Source organism: Oppia nitens, unplaced genomic scaffold (genome assembly GCF_028296485.1).
Source record: "Oppia nitens isolate AA-2021 unplaced genomic scaffold, nextdenovo-longstitch-racon4-pilon3 scaffold10_pilon_pilon_pilon, whole genome shotgun sequence".
NCBI classification, from domain to species: Eukaryota; Metazoa; Arthropoda; class Arachnida; order Sarcoptiformes; family Oppiidae; genus Oppia; species Oppia nitens.
Window position 1 is genome coordinate 2,364,586 of NW_026533189.1, and position 27,071 is coordinate 2,391,656.

The 27,071-nt window shown below is 26.7% G+C and overlaps 1 protein-coding gene across 2 annotated transcripts; it reads right to left on the reverse strand.

Annotated features, from left to right (window-relative positions):
- Window positions 1-234: 234 nt before the first annotated feature.
- Window positions 235-22,414, reverse strand: LOC128953173 (uncharacterized). 2 transcript variants are annotated; one of them, XM_054299009.1, is made up of 8 exons: window positions 22,263-22,414; window positions 15,575-15,712; window positions 13,514-13,626; window positions 11,534-11,601; window positions 10,798-10,970; window positions 5,683-6,153; window positions 4,611-5,186; window positions 235-1,545 (listed from the first exon to the last, which is right to left on the reverse strand). In XM_054299009.1, exons 1-8 carry the CDS (start codon window positions 22,327-22,329, stop codon window positions 263-265), a joined length of 2,889 nt encoding a protein of 962 aa, XP_054154984.1. In that variant the 5' UTR covers window positions 22,330-22,414; the 3' UTR covers window positions 235-262. The 2 variants fall into 2 exon arrangements, with proteins under 2 accessions (XP_054154984.1, XP_054155738.1); XM_054299763.1 differs by lacking the exon at window positions 5,683-6,153 and having other exon boundaries at window positions 4,611-4,850.
- Between the last annotated feature and the right edge of the window lie 4,657 nt (window positions 22,415-27,071).

A 27,071-nucleotide genomic window follows, 5' to 3' on the forward strand; every position in this document is an offset into this window, starting at 1 on the left:
AAATAATAATTTTACAGATCTTTTTAAATGTCAATTTTGCTGGTTTTCAATGAACATCATTATAAATCATATAATAAATTTGTTTCATAACTTATTTAGTACTATATATTATATAAATTATTATTATTATTAGTATTAAAAAACTTATTATTAGTTGTTTTTAAATTAGCTAACAATAGCTTCAAATAGATGTCGATAAAAATAAATCCATTTTAATAAATATAACTGTCCTCTTAATTAGTAGTATTAGACACCAAACTCTTTAGGATGTCTGACTGATGCCTGAAGAGTGTTGTTGTTGTTGTTGTTGTTGTAGCTGTTGTTGCTTTCGGCGCTGTTGTTGTTGTTGTAGTTGTGGCCGACAATCACGTTCATCGCTGCCATCGCCGCAATGGTTATCCCCATCACACACCTGACTTCTGGATATACATTTGCCATTACGGCACTGGTATTCATGCGATTTGCAAGTATTAGTGCCTCCATTGTTGCCAATCGTTGAATTACAGCCGTCGGGTTCATCGGATCCATCAGTACAGTGTCGATGAGAGTCGCAAAATGCTTCAATTGGTATACATTGTCCCGAATTACAAGTAAATTGATTTTCTGAACACAATTTTGTACAGTTTTGTTCGTCCTCTCCGTCCCAACAATGGATAATACCATCGCATCGTTGGCTAAGAGGAAGACATGATGTCTTGTTTCCACAATGAAACTCATCCTCTTTGCACTGGCAGTGCATTTCGTCGCTCATATCGAAACAATTGAAGTGTCCGTCGCAACGTCTGGACTCCGGTATGCAGAGACCGTTAGCGCACTGCCACTCGCCGTCCAAACACTCGGAATCGTCGACACATTGATATGTCTGAGCGCCGACATAGCGACACAATTCTTTATGACCGGAACACCARCCGCCACAACCTCTCGGATCTCTCGGGTCTTTAATTTTGGCGCAAAACGGAACGGCAGCCTTCACTTGAAGCAAACATATCTCGTCCTGTTTACAGTCATTGCAAGCTCTGTCCGGTTTTTCTAACAGATGAGTACTATCGGTAACATTAGTAGTGTTGACCATAAAATGATGACTTTCTTGTTCCTGATCGCAACGACAGTCCCGGATCTCCAGTTCCTGTTGTTCTCGTTGTATGACTCGACAGACATCGCTGTTGACCACTTCGCCGCTCTGAGCCAAACATTTGCGGATTCGGCTATGAATTCGTCCGGAATCGCACTTTCCGTTGAGGCCACGACACGGCGACCACTCAGACCAGTTGGACCAAAAAGCTGTCACACCATCATTACCACTGCCATTGTTATCACTAGTAATCGGCACTTTTTCTTCGTGATTATTATTATTATCACTACTATCGCCATCAGTATTACCACTGACACTAATAGTGATGTCAATCGGCATTTTGACAACACTTTGGGGCACTTTATTTGGAAAACCATCGCCACTGATGACAATACCATTATTATTATTATTGACTGTTGGCTTTACGATCGGCACCGGCTTATTATGATCCACGACTACCATACTGTCGTGTCCTTTAAATGATAATTAATTTTTGTTCTCTCATTAAAAGTGTTCAAATACACAACAATAAAATAATAATAGCAATACAACAATCACACACAACAACAACAACAACAACAATGATAACAACTTAGCAAAGAATTTAAGTATTTGTAAGACTGTTTGGCTTTAAGAACAGGGAGTTTAAGAGATTGGATGCATAAGAGGAAAAATAGAGGAAAAAATCAGTTAACAGTTAAGCAATAAAAATAAAGGCAAACAATAAACTTAAGGGTCTCTCCAATTGCTAACTCATGACTTTCCACTACTACTACTACTACTAGTACTGTAGTAATACAAACACAACTAATTAATGACTTGAATCGCAATGGATTAGTCGATACAATAAATTAAAAAATTTTTGGTTCAAAAATAAATCTTTCGTATCTATTTTAGAGTTAGTACTGTACTATACATTGAATTTATAATACTAGTAGAACTAATAATTTTAATACAATTTTGTATTTTATTATTTTTTGGGAAAATTACAAATGTGTTTTACTACTTATAAAATTAGAATTGAATTCAAAATATATGAAACATTAATCTTAGGACAACTGCATATATATATAACTTGTATAATAGATAATACAAAACATATATATTATCTTAAAGAATATTCTGTAAAACACTAGAAGAAACAGTAATCTATTGATTATTCTCTTTCAGAGAGAGAAGAGAGAGAGAGAGAGAGAGAGAGAGAGAGAGAGAGAGAGAGTCCCRGAAAAGTAGATTTTGATTATATATTTGTTATTATTTTTCATTTAAGCAAAAATTTTAGTTTTTGTTTTGTTTTTTTATTTTATGTAGACTTCAAAATACTGTGTATAAGGAATATAAATTGTTTCTAATATAATAGATACGTATATAATAGTCTAGTATTGTTTCGCAAATGATAATTTCAAACTTTTGATATAAAAACAAAAAACAAAATACAGTTTATATTACTAACAAACTTCTATGCTTTGTGTACTGTATATACAAAATGATTGAAAAATTCAATTAAATTCCGTTCAATGAGATTATATTATAAATCATATATTTAGGAATATAACCATTAAATCTAAGTGAAAACTATTTTTAATAATGTATTTCTCTCATGATCTCAAAAAATTCATTAATAATTTTCCATCATTTAAGAGATTTTATTGCTATTTTATTCATAACTATTTTATCATTAATTTTCTGTGTATGATATTTAACGGATATGTTTAGCTCAAATGGTATGGGGGAGGAGGGGGAGGGGGTAAATGAGACGACCTATTTCTCTATATTATTATATGGTCTACGAGTTTTATTGAAAAAGATATTTTTGTTATTAGTATTAATAGTATTATTATTATTATTAAAACTTCTGGTAAATTATAAATAAGTTATGCATAACAAGAAATATATACAGTATGTCATATATGTTAGTTTATATACAGTATGTAGATAAAGTATATATAATTTATATGTCTATTTTATGTGTATTTAATGTGTAAAACTAAAATTTTTGTGCCTAACATACAGCACATAATCAATCACCAAAATTCACTGGGATTTACATCATCACTCCGGGTGTGTGTGTGTGTTAGCATACACTTCCCTTTTAGTCAAACACATACATACAGTACTGAATTAAGACAGAGACCAACACATAAATGTGTTATACATTATATATATATATATTTATATACTGTAAGTGAGAGAAAATATTTTATATATGATATGATATGTCAGACTAAACAAAAACATTAATATTAACTTTTAATTTGCAATTCTTGGTGTTGTCGTCTTTATATACTGTATATACTATTACTATACTTACTGTATAACTACAGATAATGTCTCTTAACTTTTCATAACAACCTAACAACTCTTAACTTTTCATAACAACCTAACAACTAACTGTACTGTTATTTTGTTGGTGTTTTTTTTGTAATAATATGATATAACTTACAATTTGTAAAGTGATATGTGTTGTAACTGTACACAACAAACTACAGAGCTTTTACTTATGGACTTAAAAAAAAACTTAATACATATAAAAGACTATCACAAGAGAGTATTACAATTACTAGTAGTACCAGTAGTTGCTTTTGTATGTGAAGCCAAACGTGCTGTTCATCAGTAATTTTGCTATTAAATAACTGTTAGACATACATAGACAGACATACATAGATATACCTAACATATAATAATAACTGCCCTCTCAAGTGATGAGAAGGGGAAAGAGTGAGAGAGAAAAAGATAGACTATCTGTTTCTCCAAAAATACTATATTTGCTTCAATTTACTGGTTGTTAAACACGTTTGAGTCTCTCTCTCTCTCTCTCTTCTCTCTCTCTTTTCTTAAAACAACGTCTTGCAATTGTATTGTTGTAGTATTGTATACTTAAATATAAGTATTGTATTTGTTGAGAGTATTATATTTAGTGTTAAATATGGTTCAAACAAAATACTAACTAAATATAAGTATTTATTAAATATAATCTGCTTTTGCTGTGATGTTCACTATAAGATCTCTCTCTCTCYCTCTCCCTCTCTCGCTATCTATCTTTCAATCTATTTATCTTTCTATCCAAACATTCCTCACTCTTTCTCATTTCAGTAAATGAAAAATATTAAGTGAAAGAAAAAAAGAGATTAAAAGTATAACAGAATAAGTGAAGAGTGGAGTTAAGTATTAAATATATATATATATATATATATATATATATAAGGAAAAGAAAAAGGATGTAATGTCTCAGGGAAAGGGATCTTAGAAAAAGGCCAATAAAATGCTAAGCGAATGATAGATAGATGAGAGAGAGAGAGAGAGAGAGAGAGAGAGAGAGAGAGAGAGAGAGAGAAAATCCCGAAAAAGTTTTGTAGCCCTTGTTAGTAGGGCTTAATGACTAATGATGTGCACATACCAGTGCTCTCTCTCTCTCTCTCTCTCACACACACACACATAATGTCATTCATTCACTTTTTTCTCACTCACTCGTTCTCTCGCTTATCACTGAACATACAAGTGCTGTCTCCAAAAATGTACAAAACATCAAAGTACTTACCACTGGTTTGTTTTGTGGACTCTGGCGGCGATCCCTTTCCATCATTATTACTGTTATCATCATCACTGTTGGCGTTGCCGCCAGAAATGGCGTAAACATTGGTCGGCGGCACGTCATCTGTGGCAACGTTAGTGGTCTCTGGTCTACCACTGAACGATGGTGGCAGCGGATGCAACACAGGTCCGGCCATCTGTGTAGGACTGGCAATACTGGTGGCGGCGGCGCTGGCCGTCGATAAGGCTATAGATAATGAACGCGAAGATTCATTTAGATCCCAATCCATTAACTTTGTTATGTAAGAGTCATAATCAGAGATACTATAGTCAGCAGCACCGGTGGCGCTGATATTACTGTTAATAACGTCATTGGCTATCATATCGTACTGATTGTTATCATTTATAACAATACGATGATTAGGACGGCTATACATTAATTGATTGCCCGGCCRGCCATTACTTGAACTACTAGTATTATAATTATTTGCATGAATATCATCACTTGCTTTAACTACCGGCTCATTAAGCGACATATCACCGACATTTGACTCACCATTTGTAGGCATATCTCGTTTTGTCTCTATTTATATGATTATTGTAGTGTAGAAAAAATTGTTATATTGTTTTCATTACATTTAACTGTTTATAAATAGTACAGTATATATATATATATATATATATATTTCCTAATGTTATTTTTGATAGCAATAAGTAATCCTTTATACGTTTAGAATAGTATTCTATAGTAAAAATCATTAGAAAAAATCATTATCTCATATATTTAATGTCTATATATATATATAYTGTGTATATACTGTACTACTAGTATATGACATCAGTAGATATAACTTTCAGATAAGATGCTACTATACAGTAGTCTACATACTAATAGATATAATAATAAGTCCAGAGAGTCGGATATTGTGCTACTATTTTATAAACGATTTACTTATAGATATATACTATTGATATTAATAAATGTATTGATATAAACTAAATATAATGATGATTGTATGTGATGTGTGTGTGTGTGTTATCTATAGATATGTATGTGTGTTGTATTAAATTGCACAAACCATTAGTAGCAGCGGACATGCCTTTAATATCAGTGATATCACGTGCAGAATATTTATTACCACCGATGTTATCAACAAATTTGGTCAGCAGTGTGGAGACACCACTACTGGACATAGGACTGGCACCGACATCAGTGTCATTATCACTACTGACAGTCATTGTCCAGCGCTTTGATCTACTGTTTGTTGCAATGTTTGGTTCAGACATTAGTTGTCTGACAGTATCGTTATAATAGTCTTTGGGAGTATACAACCAAAATTGGTAACTTTGGTGGTGACGGTGGCGGCTATACAGTGGTAATGGCTCAATAKTATGCTTTAAATCCAGTACTTTATCATGCAAACTATTTATTTCATGCACTAGTATGTTATCATCGTTGTTGGCACCGATAGTTAGGCTATTACTACCGGTTCCCAAGCTGTTATCAACTGACTGATAATATAWCCAATTTTCAATCCATGCACTGATACCTGAAAAGGATAGTAGTGTGTATGTGTGTGTGTGTGCTTGTGTTATGATATATTAGTGAGAAAGAGAGAGAGAGAGAGGAGAAGGAGAAAAAAGTGTTTTTTAAAAACCATATTATTAAGTGATGTGTTTTTTACAGTGGTTTAGTAATGATAGTATAGTATATACAGGTATATTGAGGAAAAATATATTTTAGTCTAGAGTTTAGTTATTTTGATGAGTGAGAAAACAAGTGAGTGAATGAGTAAGGGTAGGCATAAAGAGAGAGAGAGAGAGAGAGAGAGAGAGAGAGAGAGAGAGAGAGAGAGAGAGAGAGAGAGAGAGAGAGAGAGAGAGATATGATGGTGTGAATTGAAACAAAAGCCAAAAATGCGATACATGTTATTAAATAGTTTGAGTACCAAAAAATGCTATACCCACCATAAACTACTGTACTAACTAACTACCAGTGTTGTGGTCATAGGAGGAAAAAATACTGTATATTTTGTTTAGAGTACAGTATATATATATATATATTGTGCGAAAAGCATGCCATTAGTCACACGGTTTTTCACAGGCGATAACAACTTATACAATATATACAGTACACCATATAATAAGGATATATAATATATGGTATACAGTAGTAAAGTATATTATATACAGTATATGAGTTAAAGTAAATTTTTTATTGTCTTAGATTTTTTYTTTTTTTTTCTCTCTCTCTCACTAACTGTAATAGTTTTAATGGTTAATCCGGTCTAACAATAGAAAGTATCATTAAGTTTATGAAAAGATATTTAATTTAAGGGTCAATCAGATAGACAGACAGACAGACAAATAAAAGATTAGATATTAAATGCTACCATTATATCAGATTTATACCGTATACTGTATTTAAGTCTTTTAGTGTACACTACAATAGTATATTACTGTATATACTGTATAAAATTGGTATATATTTGGATTCAGTAGACATATAAATATATATTTATATTTATTTATATTCAAAACATACAGAATCATAGAATCATTATTGTATTGTATGATAGATATCATTGAATACAGAATTTCAATTCTTGAATACATTTATTTTTCATCTCTCTTTCAATGTATTGAAAAGTAAAGTCTCATCAATAGATAAATTTCTAATATATATATATATATATTTGTGTGATGTTTKTGAAAGTTTTTATTTTTTAGCCAAAAATTTTTATTCGTGTTTTTATTTTATATATWTATATATATTTCTATCAAAAATCTTCATAGTCTAAACAAACATAAATCTTGGAAATATATATATATATATATATATATATATTATCTGCAAGTTATATAAAATTTCAAAATTTTTTATCTATAAATATCATAAATTATATTTTTATTTACTTATTTACTCAAACAAATATACAACATATAAGTTATATATATATATATATATATATATATATATATATGATATACTGAATACTGTATAATAAACTAAAAAAAATCATTCAATAGAAAAATGTGATAATGAAATAAACAACTATTATAACTTTTAACATATATAAATACACCCCATCATATAAATTACTATAATATACAGCATATATATAATAAAATATAGACGGTTTGTAAATATACCACAAACAGCACATCATAACAGTAATAATAATAATAATAAAACATAAAAAATAACATTTCATTCAAAACGAGACATTTTAAACTTAGTTTTTTTATTATTTGATTTGCACATTGAGTTTAGCACAAAACTATCATTATTACTATTGTATAGATAGGAAAGTTATATATATATATATAAATTGGTCAAAATGTTGGTATTTTTTTCTCTTGAAACACACCATTTATTGGCACAGTTATTATTGAAAGACATCAACCGTTTATATACAGTTTATATATACAGTATATGAGTTATAAATTTAATTCAATTCAATAAGACTTTTTCTGAAGATAAGAAGCTGTAGTTATCATTTGTAAAGAAATATATATTACTTTATATATATATAAGTTAAGCTATATGTATATATATATATAACATTTGTGGCTATGTTTGTGTGACCATAAATGACATTATAGTATGACTATCCATCCTTTTTCATCCCTGTTTTTTTTATAGGCAATGGGTTCAAGTAAAGAGTAATTTTGGTTTTGTGAGTTTGGAAATCCTATTTGAAAGAGAGAGAGAGAGAGAGAGAGAGAGAAAGATATGCCTCCCATTTCCAGCACTTATATATACTTTGCTAGAATTTTATGTGAATGTGTTGTGATTTCTATTCATAAGAACACATTCATCTATAATAAGACATTCCCCGCAAAACACATAAACCTCTCTATCTTTTTCTGTCCTTTAATTTATAACACAATTTTTATATGTATTGAAAACTATAACTTCCCCTAAAAACCGAACAAATCTATAAAATGATCACTTTATTTGCAGATATTTACTGATCATCACTAAAGTTTGTTAAGTCAATCCTCAAGTAATATATATTAATATGTATAGTATATACTGTATAAGTGTAGTTCCTCTTTAGCAATCATCACAAATACAAAAGCATACCATACATACAGACACACATGCTGTATATATATATATATATATATATATATACGATAAAAAATCCATGAAATGATGGTATGTAACCACCTATTCATAGTCTAAATTAATGATATATTGAATATATTGATATCTAAATCAATTATCTCTCTCTCTCTCTCWCTCACTCATAAACTCTTTATTCCTGTTATACTATCGACCAAAATATTAGATAAAATTTAGATTTATTTTTGGTTTACGCGTGAAGTGAGTGAGTGACTGTGTATGTATGTATGTGTGTGTGTGTGTGTGTGTGTGTGTGTGTGTGTGTGTGTGTGTGTGTGTGTGTGTGTGTGTGTGTGTGTGTGTGTGTGTGTGTGTGTGTGTGTGTGTGTGTGTGTGTGTGTGTGTGTGTGTGTGTGTGTGACAAAAAAGGGTTCACATTTTAACCGTATGTCTAATTCAATCATTTGATGATAAGATTTTGATATGTATTGACATTCAATACACGAATTGCTTCGAGAATAATACTATTAAATACCCTTATATTATGTAATAATAATAATAATAATGTAATATAAATGTAATTGAAAGGGAATCCAATGATTAAAAATAGGGATTAATGCTCAACTAAACAGCAATTTTTGTATCGATAATAATAATAATAATAATAATAATAAGGGAAAAGATCTGAAAATTAATTAATTGAACAAAAAAATCACTCAAAAGATAGAGGAAAATGACAGTCAAAAAGTTTTTTCATTCAATTATCAATATAAATGTCTTCAATATATTTGGTATATAAAGTATATAATAATATAAATTATATACGATATTTACTGTATATATTGTATAATATAATGATATATATATATAATTTATATAACGTTTTATGTATATAATAGTAGTTTTCGTTAATGAGAAAAATTCACCGTATAGTCTATCTCTCATTATTGTTAATCCCCTGTACTTATCAATCATTTATATAATGAATGTTCAACTGATAAAACATATACTATTAGATATACATAAATACATATAAAGTATAACTTATGTAAAGTCAAAATTACATTTATAATACTAAATCACAACTAACAGCCTATTTCTCTCTCTCTCTCTCTCTCTCTCTCTCTCTCTCTCTCTCTCTCTCTCTCTCTCTCTCTCTCGCGAGGAAACTCATATATAATGCTGTCCTATCGTTAATAGGTACTCCTCTAACTACTGCACTCTCGGCGGTTATGAGTGCTATACACAGTATAACCAACAATACTGGAGAGAAACATAGTTTAAGGGTTCTCTCTCAATCTCTCTCTCTCTCTCTCTCTCTCTCTCTCTCTCTCTCTCTCTCTCTCTCTCTCTCTCATCTAAATTAACGTTTAGTAAAGTTAATGAAAATGTGGTAAATGTCTGATTATTATAAACTTATTTTTCGCATAGCATATATGTCACTAACAAATATATTATTGCTTATAATATATTATATATAGTAAACRTAAAGGCTATTGTATTGTTATAAAGACACAAAAAAAATTTAATTAATTTTTATCGCAAATCAAAATTGTGTCCTAAAAATTTTAATGATAGCACAAAACAGTAATAAACAAAGTTTTATATATACGGTTTAATATGTTATTAACCAATCACATAGAGAAAGCACTGGAAGTTTAGTGACTATAGAGTTATAGTTGAGGTCATAATATTTATCAATAAATTTGTTGTTAATATCAATATATTTATATACAGTATATAAATAGAGTATATATTTATTATATTATATATACTGTATATATAGCACAATCAAAATCTAAGACACAAACTATTTGATACACAAAAATTGGATGAGAGTCGGTGCACATGGAGTTAATTATAATCAATGACTATATACTTTAGTGTAATAAAAACAATACACTAATTTAATAGCATATGATATATATATATATATATATATATATATATATATAAGGCGCGCACAGTTAGATGTATAGCCAACAACAACAGGCAATAATAAATGGCATATTAATGGGTAATGTAATGAATGAATAGATGTATTTTTTCTTTTGAAAATATATATTGATATATATATATATATATATATATATATATATATAATGAATGTCTTTTTAAAAACCTGTAAATTTAATAGACGTGATGTCGACTCTGAGATTTCCGGCCGGTAGTCGGCCGTGTCGTCTCTCCAACGCATTGATAAACGTGAGGCCGACCTCCTGTGCCGCTGTCAGCAGCTCTATGTTCAATAAGATCCGACATCTGACGACAAGACCCACTTTGGTGTCACTCTCACTGAAAATCAAATTAAAAGATAAAATTAATAAATGAATGAATGAAAGGCATAATTAATTTTTACAGATCCCTATTAATGAGCTTATGATCGGTCAAAAACACACAAACAAATTGCTATATACTTGTATTGTATTACAGAAAATATTGTAATATAATTATTATATACTGTATAACGAATACAGCATATTATAAATATATAACAATTTTTCCCACCTTTTGTCGCATATGCCTAACCCGTTAGCTGTCATCCATCACTTACCCGTTAGCAATAATATAAGCTGTGTGTGTGTGTGTGTAAGTGATGGGTATGGGGAGAGGTTAGGGAGCAATCATTCAATTGTTTGGATTACAGTTTCAATGACTCATTTGTTATAAGTTTTTAAGTAGAAAATAAAGTTAATATTTTGTGAGGAATTTGTTGGGAACGTTATGTGTATTGGGATCACAGATTTGTCAGATTCCTCTCTCTCTCTCTCCTCTCTCTCTCTCTCTCTCTCTCTCTCACACACACACACACACACATACATACATATACACAAAACTAGTAGTCGAGGAGCACTTACCTAAATTCATAGACTTGAGTCAAGTTATATATCTTAGCCAATGGACTCTCCAAAAACATTTCGTCCATCTGTTACCAAATTGCAAACAAAGGAGAAAAAAATAAAATAAAAATAATTTTACTTATGAATCAACAATTTATTTTAATTATAGGTTTTAAGGATTAATGTATGGATGAAAATAAATAAATATAAATTGAATTTTCATTCCAATATTTTTTTCCACTCTCGAGATTCAAGACGACAACAATGGGGAGAGTTTCTGGTAATTGAACTATAATTTGGTTTATAGTTTTAATTGTATTTGTTGTGAGATTGAGTGAGTGAGTGAGTGAGTGAGTGAGTGAGTGAGAGAGAGAGAGAGAGAGAGAGAGAGAGAAAGTATTATTTTTATTTAAGTTTCAGCAAAAAAAAAGAAACTTTTTTTTGTTGGCTTTAGTGAGTGCACTGTAGGCTAACAACGCCTTAGGAGGGTATGTGTGTGTGTTTGTGTCTGTCTGTCTGTGTGTGCATTTGATTAACAAATAATTTTGTTTTGCAAATACATTTCAATTCAATGGGATAAATGTTAATGTAATTCAAGAATTTTGTTACGAGAAATAAATAAAAAAAAAGATAATTTGTGTACAGAAAAAAACTGTTATATTATTGTATCAAATAATGCTTGGATTATATCTGCAATATACGGTATACTGTTATGCTATATGTATATCTATGTTAAATATATTGAATTGAATTAGCCGTACAAATAAATTAAATTTTTCTCAAACAAATATAGTGTTATATAGTGAATGAATGCACAATTGAAATGTAATGTCTATTAATTATGTAAATTCATTGTGTATGTCATTCACACATTATGAATATAAATGATAGTTTATAATAATAATAATACTAGAGATAATAATATACCAGTGCTGGCAATAGTTTCTGCAACTGTTAATAATAGGGAAACAAATGTACAGAATATTCTGTAATTTACTGAATTTATTTCTCTTTCTCTCTCTCTCTCTCTCTCTCTCTCTCTCTCTCTCTCTCTGTCTCTCTCTTGTTGTGTTCAGTCATTAATTTATCAACACACTGAATATGTAGTATTTCAATGTACAATATAATCTTAAATGTATAAATTTTTGCCACAAAAATTATTTCAATACTATGGTGTGTTTGTATGCATGAATTGAAAGCTCCTTTTTATTTTAATTTATGTGGAAATCAATGCAATAATTTGTGGCAAAGCTCTAAGCAATTTGCGTTTTTAATTAAATTCACGATTTATTTACATTAAATATCTCTAAATAGTTTACATGTATGATATATATATATATATATTTATTTAGTCTATATATATATTATGTATATTTGTGGTATTATTTTTGAAACTTTGCATATGATTATCGACATTAAATTTAAATTTTATTATTTTTACGACTGCTATCATATAAATTATATGTATAGTTTATTTATATAGCTTTCATAAACAAAATAAAACAATATATAAAACACTGTATATAAAGAATAATAAAAATAATGATAATAATATGTGTTTTGTTTTCTCAATACAAACTTTAATGTAATTTAATTTATGATTTCACTGGTAAAACAAATTACAAACACTTCTATCCTCTCTCTCTCTCTCTCTCTCTCTCTCTCTCTCTCTCTCTCTCTCTCTCTCTCTCTCTCTCTCTCTCTCTCTCTCTCTCTCTCTCTCTCTCAATATTATTATAATATAATAATATTCACTCATAAAAGAGATACTCATTTGTTATTCAATTATTGTTTAGCTGTCAAAATAAGACACACATATATAATATAAAAATGCATAAAATATTGTGAATGTAATATAAAACAAAATATTGTTACATATATACGTGATATACGATATTATACTGTATATTATGTACTGTACTGTACAGTATATGTATATTAGTTTGAAAATAAGGGGTTTTTTGAAGGATAAAAAAGGGATTGTCATATAATTCATACCGATTTGACGACATCTGATGCAAATGACTGAAAATCTTGCGATGACTGACTGTCGAGGGCTGGACTATAGTGACGGTTGGATAATATGAACTCTCCGAGTATAACTTTGCTACCTGTTTGTACAAATATATATAAAAATCAAACATTATATAAATCAGATTATATTATAACATATCGTATCACAAATAATCAAAATTGAATTGAATTTTCTTTATGATATGTAATCTAAAATTAGATTATTTTTCATGTAATAAATATTAACAGATTATTATTCTCTGTATATATAATATATATTTATATTGATAAACATTTATTACAGTATTACATAAAATTGTTTTTTTCTGATGAAATTTCAAAGTTTTAAAATAAAATATAAATCGGATTTAATTTTTATATTGAAAAAATGTTAGTCTATAATTTAATAATACTGTTTAAAAAAATATATGGTATTTTAATATTGAATCACTACATATAGAGTTTAATATTTAAAAAATATATATTAAAATTTTTTGATAAGTTTATAATACATTTAAAATATATTTATATATTGCTAAAATAAAATTAATTTATATTTGTATAGCATTCAATTAACATTTAAACAAATAATCTGTAAATATTGCTATTATTTGCTATTGAATACAGTATTTACTTGTAGATTATAAATCAATTTTAAATATAATATATTCACTGAACAAATATAAATTAAATTTGTTTATGTTATGTTTGAACATTCAAAACAAAAAAAAATAATCTCAATTTGTTTTGTATAATAATAATAATTCAGAATATTCTCTCCATTACTATTGTTTGTTTTTTTGGTAATCAAAGATATACGTATTCCTGATGTTTACATATTTACATAAAATTTAAATGCATTATATATATGTACATACAATTCACTGAGAAATATAAAAAAGACAAACAAACAAATGCATTGTACAGTATTATAATATTTAGCAAATTTAGTGGATTCACGTTTTATACTATATTTATATATAAAATATATCTAAAAAACATCATATATTTCCTTCCCATTACTTTTTCGAAAAAATATATATATCTTTTTTCAGTAAAATGTATCATATTTAGTGTTGGCAAAAAAGAGAAATTTATAAAATAATAGAGAAATTTCTAGAAAGTTTCTAAAAGAAATTTCTATTTATGGGATCCCCATGGTTAATTTTGTTTTCTCGATATTTGTTATCTTTAACATTGTTTTTATAAGTAATATTTAAATATTAGTATTAGTATTTTAATTATTAATTAAAGTAAAAATTTATTTATTAAAAACTATTATATAATAAAATGGTGAATAAAATTTTACAAAACTGATTATTATTAAATAATTATAATTATTTATATAAGTATCCCATTTGTACAGTAATCTACATTATATAGTATAATATTATATGTATAGTAGTGTCTCATTAATATATTTATAGTTTTACAATATCTATAGATATGGGGATCCCATAGTATACCAAAAAAGTTAAATTTCTATAGAAATTTATTCCTGAGAAACTTTCTAGAAACTTTCTCAGGGAAATTTATTAGAAACTTTCTATTTGCCCATCTCTAATCATATTATGCATACTATACCTGATATATGGTATCTAATAATATTATATAGATTTGTGTGCGAAAAGCTTTTTTTCGGTTTGCTTTTAAACAAATAAAAGTATTTCAATGTATAAGTTATAAAATAAAACATATATACTGTACTTTTTTTCTCCACTAAACTCCTAATATGACTTCAATAATAGATTATATTCAGTATATATCCGATACTCTATTTAATAATATATTGCATCAAACATTTTACAATATTAATAATACATTTTTAAAGTAGAAATATATGCCTTTACTATACTGTCTTATGTTATCTTGTAATTTAATCATATAAATTACATAACATTTTTATAACATGTCTTATGCCATTATAATATACAATATATATATGTATACTGTGTATGTATAATATCTTAAATATATGTCAGATATTTAAAATAAATATCAAATATTATCAGTTATAATATAATATATTCTGWATTTATAACAAACCTTTTTCCAGTCGTTCCTCTCGCTGTTGATTATCTAAAAACTCGGATTCAATATTTGGTGATAACTTAGGGCTTATCGTTGATGACAGTGTTGACGACGATGAGGATGACTCGTCCCATAAGTTTACGTTACGGTTGACTATAGAAATATGGATTAAACATAAAAAAGAGAGAGAAAGAAAAAATCATTTTTTAAATAAAATATTAACATATATTTTTGCTGTTCTAAAAACTAATAATAATAATAATATAAAATTTGAGATAATAGTAAAATGCTTTTAAATAATAAATTATATGATTATATGTACTGTGTGTGTGTGTGTGTAACAAAAAATAGTGTAAAGTTGGCTAAATTTTAGATATTATTATTATGATGATTTTATGAAATTATAATATATATATAWAAAAGATTTACATTAATATATATATATATATTTCAAAAAAGATTCATACATATATTAAAAATATTTATATAAAATTTATATATTATTATATATATATATTTTTTTAATTTTTTTATAGTGCTTCGCCTATTCATTTAGYTATGTATGGGTATTGAAGCGGATAACCGTTTGGACAACTTATTTATTATATATTACCTAACATACATAAGTAATGTCGTTATTATTATATATATATATAATTGAAAAAAATTATTTTCATTTAAAAGTTTAAAAATAGATAGTTAAATTTTAATTATGTTGTTTTAAATTATTATTTTTCTTTATCAATAATATTATAACAATTGTTTATATCAGATCAATATTTGAAAATGAAACTTTTTTATTCAATAAAATCATTGATATTGAAAATTGCAATATGCTTATCATGTTGTATAGTAAAATTTTTAAAAATTGATTAAAATTTTCAAAAGTGCTAATTATTACTTAGAATACAAGTTATATTCAAAGGTCTTAAAACAAAATTCTGACATATTTAATTTTTAAAATCCAAAACTACTTAGTCAACCTAATATTAATAATTTTATGTTATTTTAATACACTAAAATAAATGTCATTCTATTTGCCGTTTAAAAATAATACTAGTTTTTGTACTTTTGAAACGACATTACTTATGTATGTTAGGTAATATATATATAAGTACTGTATAGTATATAATATATCGATATATAACTATACACTCTCTTATTATTATTATTATGTTGATGTTTGAATTTTGCCATTCATCACAATTTATTTTTTTTAAATATTATTTAACGTTTGAATTATTAATAATAATATATATATATATATATATATATATATATTCTGTATATGTTGAGTGCACTTAAATTTATTGAGTGGGAAAGTACTCTGTGTATGTGTGTGTGTTGAGTGTAGAGAAACGGTATGTATAGTATATACTACATGTGCTGGTGACTAATACCCAGAATATTGCAATTGCTATGTCTCTCTACTTGACTGTGAAATGAATATATATATTTCTAGTAATATATATACATAATATATATATATATATATATATATAGTGTATATATATGTACTGTAGGGCATAGAGAGTCAGTTAGAAACAGTAGTATTGTGTAGAATAGTGCATAAAAATTATTAGTTAGCAAATGAAACATAAGAAACAAAAAAAAAGATATATATTATTATTATTATTATTATATATTATCGTACATAAGAAATATTCTGTATATAAAATTTTCTATTACTTTTGTTAGTAAAAGACAAAAAAAAATAAAATAAAAACATATTGAATGTAAAGTGTGTGATTGTCTTTCACTACAATATATATATATACTGCAGATATTGTATATAAATTTATTGTTGACTATAATATTATGTCATGTAYTCTCTCTCTCTCTCTCTCTCTCTCTCTCTCTCTCTCTCTTCTCTCTCTCTCTTTCTTGTATTTTATGGTAACAACCGATATGTAGTATATATCTTGCTTTTCTTTAATATTACTTTTCTAGTAATACTGTATAAATATATATATAAATTTATATACAGTATACACTCACTTAAATATCTTACAGTGATATTTGGGTATTTGGTTTTATTTTATTTTTTAGAGAAAAACATTATTCAAACATAATATATATGAATACAAAAAGCCTTTCTCCATTTGCTATACTTTTTTTTAAGTAATCAGAAATAGTGTACACAGTTTATAATATACATTGGGTATATTTTATACAATATATGCAGCAGATATGTGCTATTTTATAGTATAAAATTTTTACTGAAATTGATTTGCCTACCAGTGCTCTTTGTCGTAATAGCATAGCATAGAGAGAAAGAGACAGATAGATAAGGGACAACCATTGAGAGATAGATTGTATAAAGGGATAGGCATTTTACACAGTCAAATATACAGTATAATATTATATACAATTTTATATAACAATTCAATATTATATATATAAGTCTCGTTTGAATCCAATTATTTCATGCCCTCTATCACTGAAACTCAATGTTATTGTTGTTATGCCAGAGCACTGATAGCTGAACACTGGGATTGTAGTACACTATCAATACTGTTAAAGCATTGRTGAATAATACTGTAGTAGTAATAGTACTGATAGTAGTAGTAGTAGTAGTAGTAATAGTTGTTGTTGTTGTTATGTTCAGTCAATTTTATATTTTAAACTTCATTTTTAACCCTTATATTTGATTTTATATAATAGCAGAGAGAGAGAGAGAGAGAGAGAGAGAGAGAGAGAGAGAGAGAGAGAGAGAGCTTTTAAAAAATAATGATCACTAATGGAAATACAAGTCATTCGTGAAATAGTGAGAGTCGACTAAAAAAATTAGACGAAAAGAAAAATATTTTCCAAAAAATTAAATTTCTATTTTCATTTGAAATATTTTTCAATATATTATACACAAAATGCACAATACTATACTTATATGCATATTGAATAAATATAAATTATATATATATATATATATATATATATTAGTTGTATTTATAGTTGTACAGTAGTTATTTGTAAAAAAAAGTTAAAAATCTAGTATTCAGTATATTGTATACTGTTTATGATACTGTATATATTGTATAGTATTTATAAAAATGTATTAATATTTTTTATTCAGATAAATTATATCAATAGAAATATTTCTATTATAAAAAATAAAAAAAAGAAATTAAATATTCATTTTTTATTTCTACTAAAATTGAATTTTTGTTTTCAATACATTACTCTTTTTTTGTTGTTGCTGTTCAATTCAATTAAATAGTTTATACAATACAATACACAAAAAAATCAAATTAATWTATATATATATTATTAGTCAATCCTATTTAATATTAAGTAGACATAGAAAATATTGATGATTGACCTTTTTTGTTGTTGTTGTTGTTGCTATTATTAATGTATTATATTTACTTAATTAGGAAAAATATGAAAAATATTTATTATTAAGAAATATATTTATGCCTTATATTAGTATAATTGCTTGAGATTTTCGTTTTTATGTGACTGTACGGTACGGTACAGTATATATATATATATAATACTTTACTTTATTATATAGTTTATATAGATATAAATAATATAAGTTTATGCAATTTATGAGATCGTAAAACACACAATTAAGATAATTGCCAAAACATTTGATTTGTTTTTTCCTCTTTCTTTGTCTGTGTGTATATATTAAAAGAAATGTAGATTTTTTGATTTTTTTTTCTTAATAATAATAATAATAATAATAATAAAGTAGAAGTGATCACATCAAACATCAAATTTTTACATTATATTGTATATATACTGTGTGTGTAAATGTTAGGGACTTTTTGTTTGGATTTTTTTTGCATAAAAATTCAATCCAAGATAATTGCGTTTCTCGTTTGAGAAATAATAATAATAATAATAAAATAAATTCAACTAATAATACCCAAACAACTGGAAATAATGTCTGTATATATTCAATATATATATATATATATATATATATATATATATATATATATATATATATATATATATATATATAAAGACAATTGCAATCGATTTATAACTAGTATTTATTTTATTTTTTWTATATATAAATAAGCAAAAAAAGGTTTTCCATAATAAGTACAGTAGTATTATTGACAATATATATACAGTATATACAGCTTTATTAGATGTATGTATAGAAATATATTGGAAAAGTTTTTATGGCACCAAAAATTGCATTTATTAAGAGTGTGCTAATACTTAATACTTAATAATATTTAAAAATATACTGTACTTATTGAGTTTATGATCATATTATTATTCATTGAGTAAACTATACGTATATTATTTAATACAGTACTTAGAAAATATATAATTATTATAATGAACTGAAAATATTTTTTTTATTTTTATTTTTGGAGAGAGAAAAAGATTTGCATAGCATTTAATCTCTACATTAGTTTTGCAAATATGATATTTATTATAATACTAATTATTATGATTATTATTTTATTATTATTTGCCTGTTTTCATATTTTTTGAAAATTTTCAAACAATAATTATAAGCCTTTTTATCCAATGTATACTTAATGCATTGTAGAGTATGTAGCAATAGTTTTAATCTAATAATAATAATGTTTTATATGTAACATTTAAAAACTATAATACAGTTTAAGTACATTAAAATAAAATTTTAACTTTAATTTTCAGAGAAAAAATATTCAATTTGAATACATAAAAAATGTTAATAATAGACAAATTAAATATATATTTATTTAATATATAGTAATTAAATTTTACCAAAAAAATATTGTATGTCATAACTGCTTTATGATGTTTTAATTTAATAAAATAAAAAATATATTTTTATTATAAAAAATTATTTTATAGAGTATACTATATCATAAAAAGTTATAAATTTAATGTCTAAATGTATATTATATCACATTAAGAATATAAAAAAACTATTTTTTAATTAAAATCTAAACTAACTATTAGTAAAACAATTTCGTGTTTGCAATCTTACATAGAAATCAATTTATTTGTTATTATTATATAAACTAATTAATTGGTTTCATCTATTATATTGGGTAATTGTCTTTGTAATTATTAAATTATGATAATAGCAAAAAAATGTTTGTGTGTGTGTGTCTGTGTATATATATATTATATATTATTATATCGTATATAGCGTGTGTAAAAAATAGTTGATATTAATATTATAAGTGGTAGCATAATATATTTTATTATTATATTATATATATATATATAAAACTATGGCATTCATTAAGATTGTTAAAAGCGATTACAATATCAATATAACAATAGACTTGAGAATATAGCTATAAKGTGTGTGTGTGTGTGTGTGTGTGTGTGTGTGTGTGTGTGTGTGTGTGTGTGTGTGTGTGTGTGTGTGTGTGTGTGTAAGAGAGAGAGAGAGAGAGAGAGAGAGAGAGATCAAAGTAATGACATTAAATGGTAAAACACATTGCATTCATTAAATGAGATTTCATTTTATATAACAATATACTGTATATTATAAGATATATATAATATTAAATAACATGTTTCCCAATGTTGTTGACAATGAAATCAAAAGAAATGAAAATTTTGTTTTTTTTATGATTTTTAGTATTAAAATCATACATAAAAAAGAAAAATAAAAACACAAGACTCTGCAATAATAAGAGCTATGAGAGTAAAGCATTTTTTTCTCCTACTGTTACTAACTTATGGATTGGTACTGTAGGTGCATTGGCCTTAAAGTTTGCCATATATTAGTAATGTGTGTTTGTGTACAGTATATACATTATATATATATATATATATATATATATATATATATATATATATATATATATATATATATATATATATATATGTTTCTCTTGTAATACCAGTGCACACGCGAATATTATACAACAACTTAATGCTATTTGAAAGTTATGGTAAAATAGGTCTCTCTCTCTCTCTCTCTCTCCTCTCGTCGCTAATGGGAATGCATTAGTTATTCAGAAATGGACTAAACTATTAACACAAACGATAATAAGCAGCGAATACTTTATACAGTATATATAAATATATACTGTATATACGATATAATATACTGCATAACTTTTAGTCTATAAGTTTATAATGCAATTGCCTTTTCAAACTATAGTATATATATATAAACAGTATATTATTAATTCAGTCAAATGTGTTGTATTTTCTGCATCAGAGGATAGCTTTAAAAAGAAAACTATTTTTCAATATTTTTTTTACTTTTAGATATTCAATGGGATATTTGCAGTAAAGCTCTTATACAGTATATACAGTACACTCTCTCTATATATAATAAGTAAACCACTTTACATCTATTTTGATGCTATTTTATGTATACAGATATGGTTTATGTGTTTGTGTTGTGTTGTGTTAGTACAGTATGTATTTTTTACAAAATGTGAACAAACATTATATAATCACTATAATATATATTATTTATTTTAGACAAACACAGAGTATGTTATATCAAATAAAAATTGTTGTAAAAAATATTTTTTATGTTTAAATATATAATTTGCTCTATAAATAATGGTATAGTATTTTTTTAGAGGTTATGTAATATCTATAATATCTATCTACTTACTGTATGTACAATATATTACTTGTATAAATAATTTATATATATATATACTGTACGCGTATATCAATATTATTAAAGGTAATAATAATATTATCAATTTATATATCAATAAATAAAATTATATATATATATAAAATTTTCAATTCATACGTGACTTACCCATAAAAAATGTTAAGGCAGAGACACAGATGATAAGCAATACCAGTGCCAACACAACAGAGCCCATACAGCAGTACACTTGACGTCTGGACCGACATTTGTCGTGTCCATTGCCATTGCTATTGATATGAAACTCCCAAAACCGATTCAATGGCTCTTTATTATTATTATTATTATTTATATGGTTAGTATTATTAGTATTATTATTATTATTACTGTAATTGTTGGCACCGGCAGTCAAATTACTATTTAAATTATTAATATTACTGATTTTGGCCATATTGTTCAGTGTGTTACGTTGTATGGACGGTTGGCTGCCGGCGTTGGCCGACCCAATACACGACTCGTTGGCAAAAATATCATATCTCTGTAAAATTAAACAACAAAAAAAATTATAAATTAAATTATAAAATTACTGATAGTTTTATTTTTACTTATCAAAATAGTAAAGTGCTTATCTATCTTTATGTATGTATGTTTGTGTGTAATTAAACTTGAAATAAAACTACTGTAAATACAGTAATATATATATTTCTATATATATATATATTAACTCAATTGACCAGTAGTGTATAATCAGCAGCAATAGTAATAATTTAAGCAAATTTGTTGTCCTATTTTTATTAGGCCCCAATCAACATTTTTATATTAAGCAATGTTATGGAAAAGTTTGTTTATTGTAATGTACTGTAAACATCAATTTGGAGTTAAACTAATGTTTCCCTTATGTTTCAAAAATTTTTTATTTTATTTTATTTTATTAAGTATTATACAGTATATATACACTATATGGGAAAACCTCTAACTTTTGCATCATAGAGACCAACACACAGTATATAAGTATGTGTGCAACTTATATATTATATAAATTTAATAGTGATTTTAAATTTTATTATTATATTCAATATTTTATTTTTCCATTCATATATCATTTGAAAAATAGAGGAATCACTAGAATTTAAATTTTTATATGAAATCATATACAATATATTATATTTGTTATATATATATATATATATATATATATATTCTGTATATAAATTATATACATCTATATTAATAATTTCATATTTATGTTTATTTAAATATTTGTCAGTTAGTATCAAATAAAATTATTATATACCAGTATATACTGAATAAAACATTAATAGCAAACTTTGTTTGTGTGTGCCATTACATGTCTACAGTATCAGCAAAAATATACGTACAGTACGTACAGTATTATATAAATATAAAAGTGCTTTTACGCCATTCAAGTCATGTACTAATGTATCTCAATGTATTAGTTCAGTATTTGATTTTATAAAAAGAAAGAAAGAAAGATATATATATAAGAGATACGGAGAGATAAATAGATAGATAGATAGATAGACATACAGATAGATAGACGGAATGAGAGGGAGAGCACTGGGAGTCTAAAAGCGTGTGAGCGAAAAGATAGAGAAAATGAATATAAAGAATCCATTACTTGAAGCCTAAAAGGAAGGCATACTATAACTAAACACAACCGGTACAGACCTAAAGTTTTGCACACACTTTGACATTACCAGTATTTTTTGTAGGATTTCCCTTATTGGGAAATGTAGGAGAGAGAGAGAGAGAGAAAGAGAGAGAGAGAGAGAACAGTTTCGTGTGTTTGTAATATGTTGAGGATAGGTTAGGTTTAGATGTATTTTCACTATGACTCTTATACTGTCTAAAAAAGTGTACTCTCTCTCTCTCATCATAAGACATACTGTAGTTTACTGTATGTGTGTGTGTGTGTGTGTGTGTGTGTGTACTGTGCACTGAATTTTAAGGACTCACACAAAAATATTGTAAGACTTTTCTACTAATAATGAAAATGCCTGCGAGCGGTACGTGCAGTCTTATTCAGACACACTTACCCTCCCGGAGCCCTTATTTTCTCAGCGTTTCTCTGCTTTTTTTTCATTCATAAACACTATTCTCGCGACTCAGCAGAAAATGTTTTCTTCAAAAAAGGAAAGACCTTTAGGGGTCATACATACATACATTCATACATATATTGTACGCCATACACAACACACCCTAAGATGGACAGTCTTTTTCTCCCTGTTTAGCATTTTTAAGGCGTTTAGAGAGAGAGAGAGAGAGAGAGAGAGAAAGCGGTGAATGAGTGCACACCAAACAGTGACAGCTGGTCTACGATCGGACCGATCTCTACAAGTCCCTACATGTGCTCTCACTTCTAAGGAAAGAGTGGTGTTTCGAGAGAGAGAGAGAGAGAGAGAGAGAGAGAGAGAGAGAGAGAGAAATAGTTATTAAAGAAAAGTGTGCTCCCTCTCCCTCTACTCCCTCCCTATCCTCTCTCTCTCTCTCTCTCTCTCTCTCTCTCTCTCTCTCTCTCTCTCTCTCTCTCTCWCTCACTCTCACGTATACACTTCATTCGCTCACACATATTGCTAACATGAGTTAAACTTTTTTTGTGGACTATTTTTGTTTGTAAAACTGTTTTTTATTTTTTTATATTTTTATAACCGATATTTGACGAAAATAGCAAACCGGGAGATATCGCCATATGACAAACAACATAAATACTATACTACCATTACTACTATTGCTACTCGTGTGCCCAGTTATCCACAAGTATTGTTGGTGTAATCTCTATTTCTCTCTCTCTCTCTCTCTCTCTCTCTCTCTCTCTCTGTCCGGCACTCATATGTATGTATAAATTTACATACTATTGAATAGATGGTGTATTTAGTCGACAGGTGTGGTATACATATAGTGAGTAACAAAATAAAAAATAGGAGATAAAAATTAAAGATAGTATTGATATCACACACACACACACACACACACACACACACACACACTCGTCTCGCCTAATGTTTTCTCCTAAACTATATCTCCATCTCTTGTGGCGCTCTCCTCCCTGGACTACCGGTCCAGTCTATGCCATACAAAACTAGTAATGACTTTAATATTATATTGCGTTTAGATACGGCCAATGTTGCCAATATACACACACACTCGCACAGGAAGCTAAGCCTCATGGCACTGGTAGTCTAATACTATACATACTGTATATAAAGAGACACAGGGAGAGAGTGATTGACGACACGCATCACTTATTTAACTCATATAATAATATAATACACGTTTAATACAATAAAATTATATCTATCTATTTGAATGTGTGTATACATACAACAAATAGAAATAATAGCACTTATAATAATAAAAGTACAGTCAATATGTATGTATATACAGTATATATGAAATATTATATATTATAATGTATATAAAATAATAATAACTTATTTGAAGCATAAATGTCGGTATGATATGATAGAAAAAATTAAAATTTCATTAAAAAAATTTGATACCAAACACAACAGTTCAATAAATTATAATAATAAATAATAATAATCTACTGTACGGTACATACAATTAAATATAAATTTTATTTTCATGGACTGTGAATGACTGATAGTTAATACAGACAGTCAGTGTTGAACATATCAAAAGCCATTTGATTCAAAAGACATCCCTTTCCCTTTGAATTATATGTATAAACAGTAGTATTATTATATCATATATATATATATATACTGTTATAAACAGTACTGTATATATATATATATTGTATTTATAAAAAACATTGCGATAATTGCAAAATGAAAACTCTATCCGAGTATTAGGTCTCTTATCTATCAAATTACCGGAAATACCGTACAGGGGTTGACACGAGAGTCTCGATCTTAGGAGAGGGGGTCTCCCGGCGGGATAGGTTAGGTACTGCTCTCCTTAAAAGACAAAATTGTAGCATTTAGTGGGCTTTTCATAAATATAAGCTAAAGTTATACTCCCTTTCCTTTCTCCTGCCATACGAACCTAATCTATAATATTATATGACATATGAATTAAAACTATGATTCTCTATATGATTATGATTACAGTATATTATTATTATTATTATTATACTGTACTCCTTAACTTATATAACATGTCTATCGATTTGATGTCTAAAATTAGATTAATAACTAGTTTTTCTTTTAGTTTTTTTTCGTTGTCATGTTGTTGTTGTTGTTGTTTTTGTCATATTTTAACCAACAATAAAAATATTAGTCATTAAGTGCCAGTCTCTCACTCTATATATTATTATTATTATTATTATATACTAATAATATTACACCAATATTTGAATTATTACTGACTTATAATATATAAATAAATAAAAATAAAGCCTTAAGGTTTATATGATATGAGTATGTTAAGTGTAAATTACATGAACATTATACTACTTTATATACTATATATAAATGATTTAATATTAAAATATTATGACAAGTGTGTGTCCATTTGAATGGACAGGGAGAGAGATATATTTAATAATGTTAGATTTGATTTATTACAGTATTAACAACTATGGATATAATCAATAACTTCAACAATATTTTATATTTAAATTGACTAAAAAAACTAAGTATTATAAATTATTTAATTTAGAAATATTCAATGCTAAAAGATAGTATTGTCATTATATATACATACAAAAATATCTCAAATAGTCAATATTGTATTATATTTATAAAGTATATCATTAAATATAGAAATAAATGTAAACTATTGTCATATATGATATACAACTGTATTGGTTAGTGGTATGTTCACAATGTAGACATCCTTTTGAGTGATATTTTTGCCGATAGGTATATATTTAGTATTGACTTCATAAATATATAACTTTAATATACACTACCAGTACTTGATATATAATATTTTAATGCTAAATGAATTTAATACAACTCCAAAACATAACTGTCTGATATTTTTATTATTATA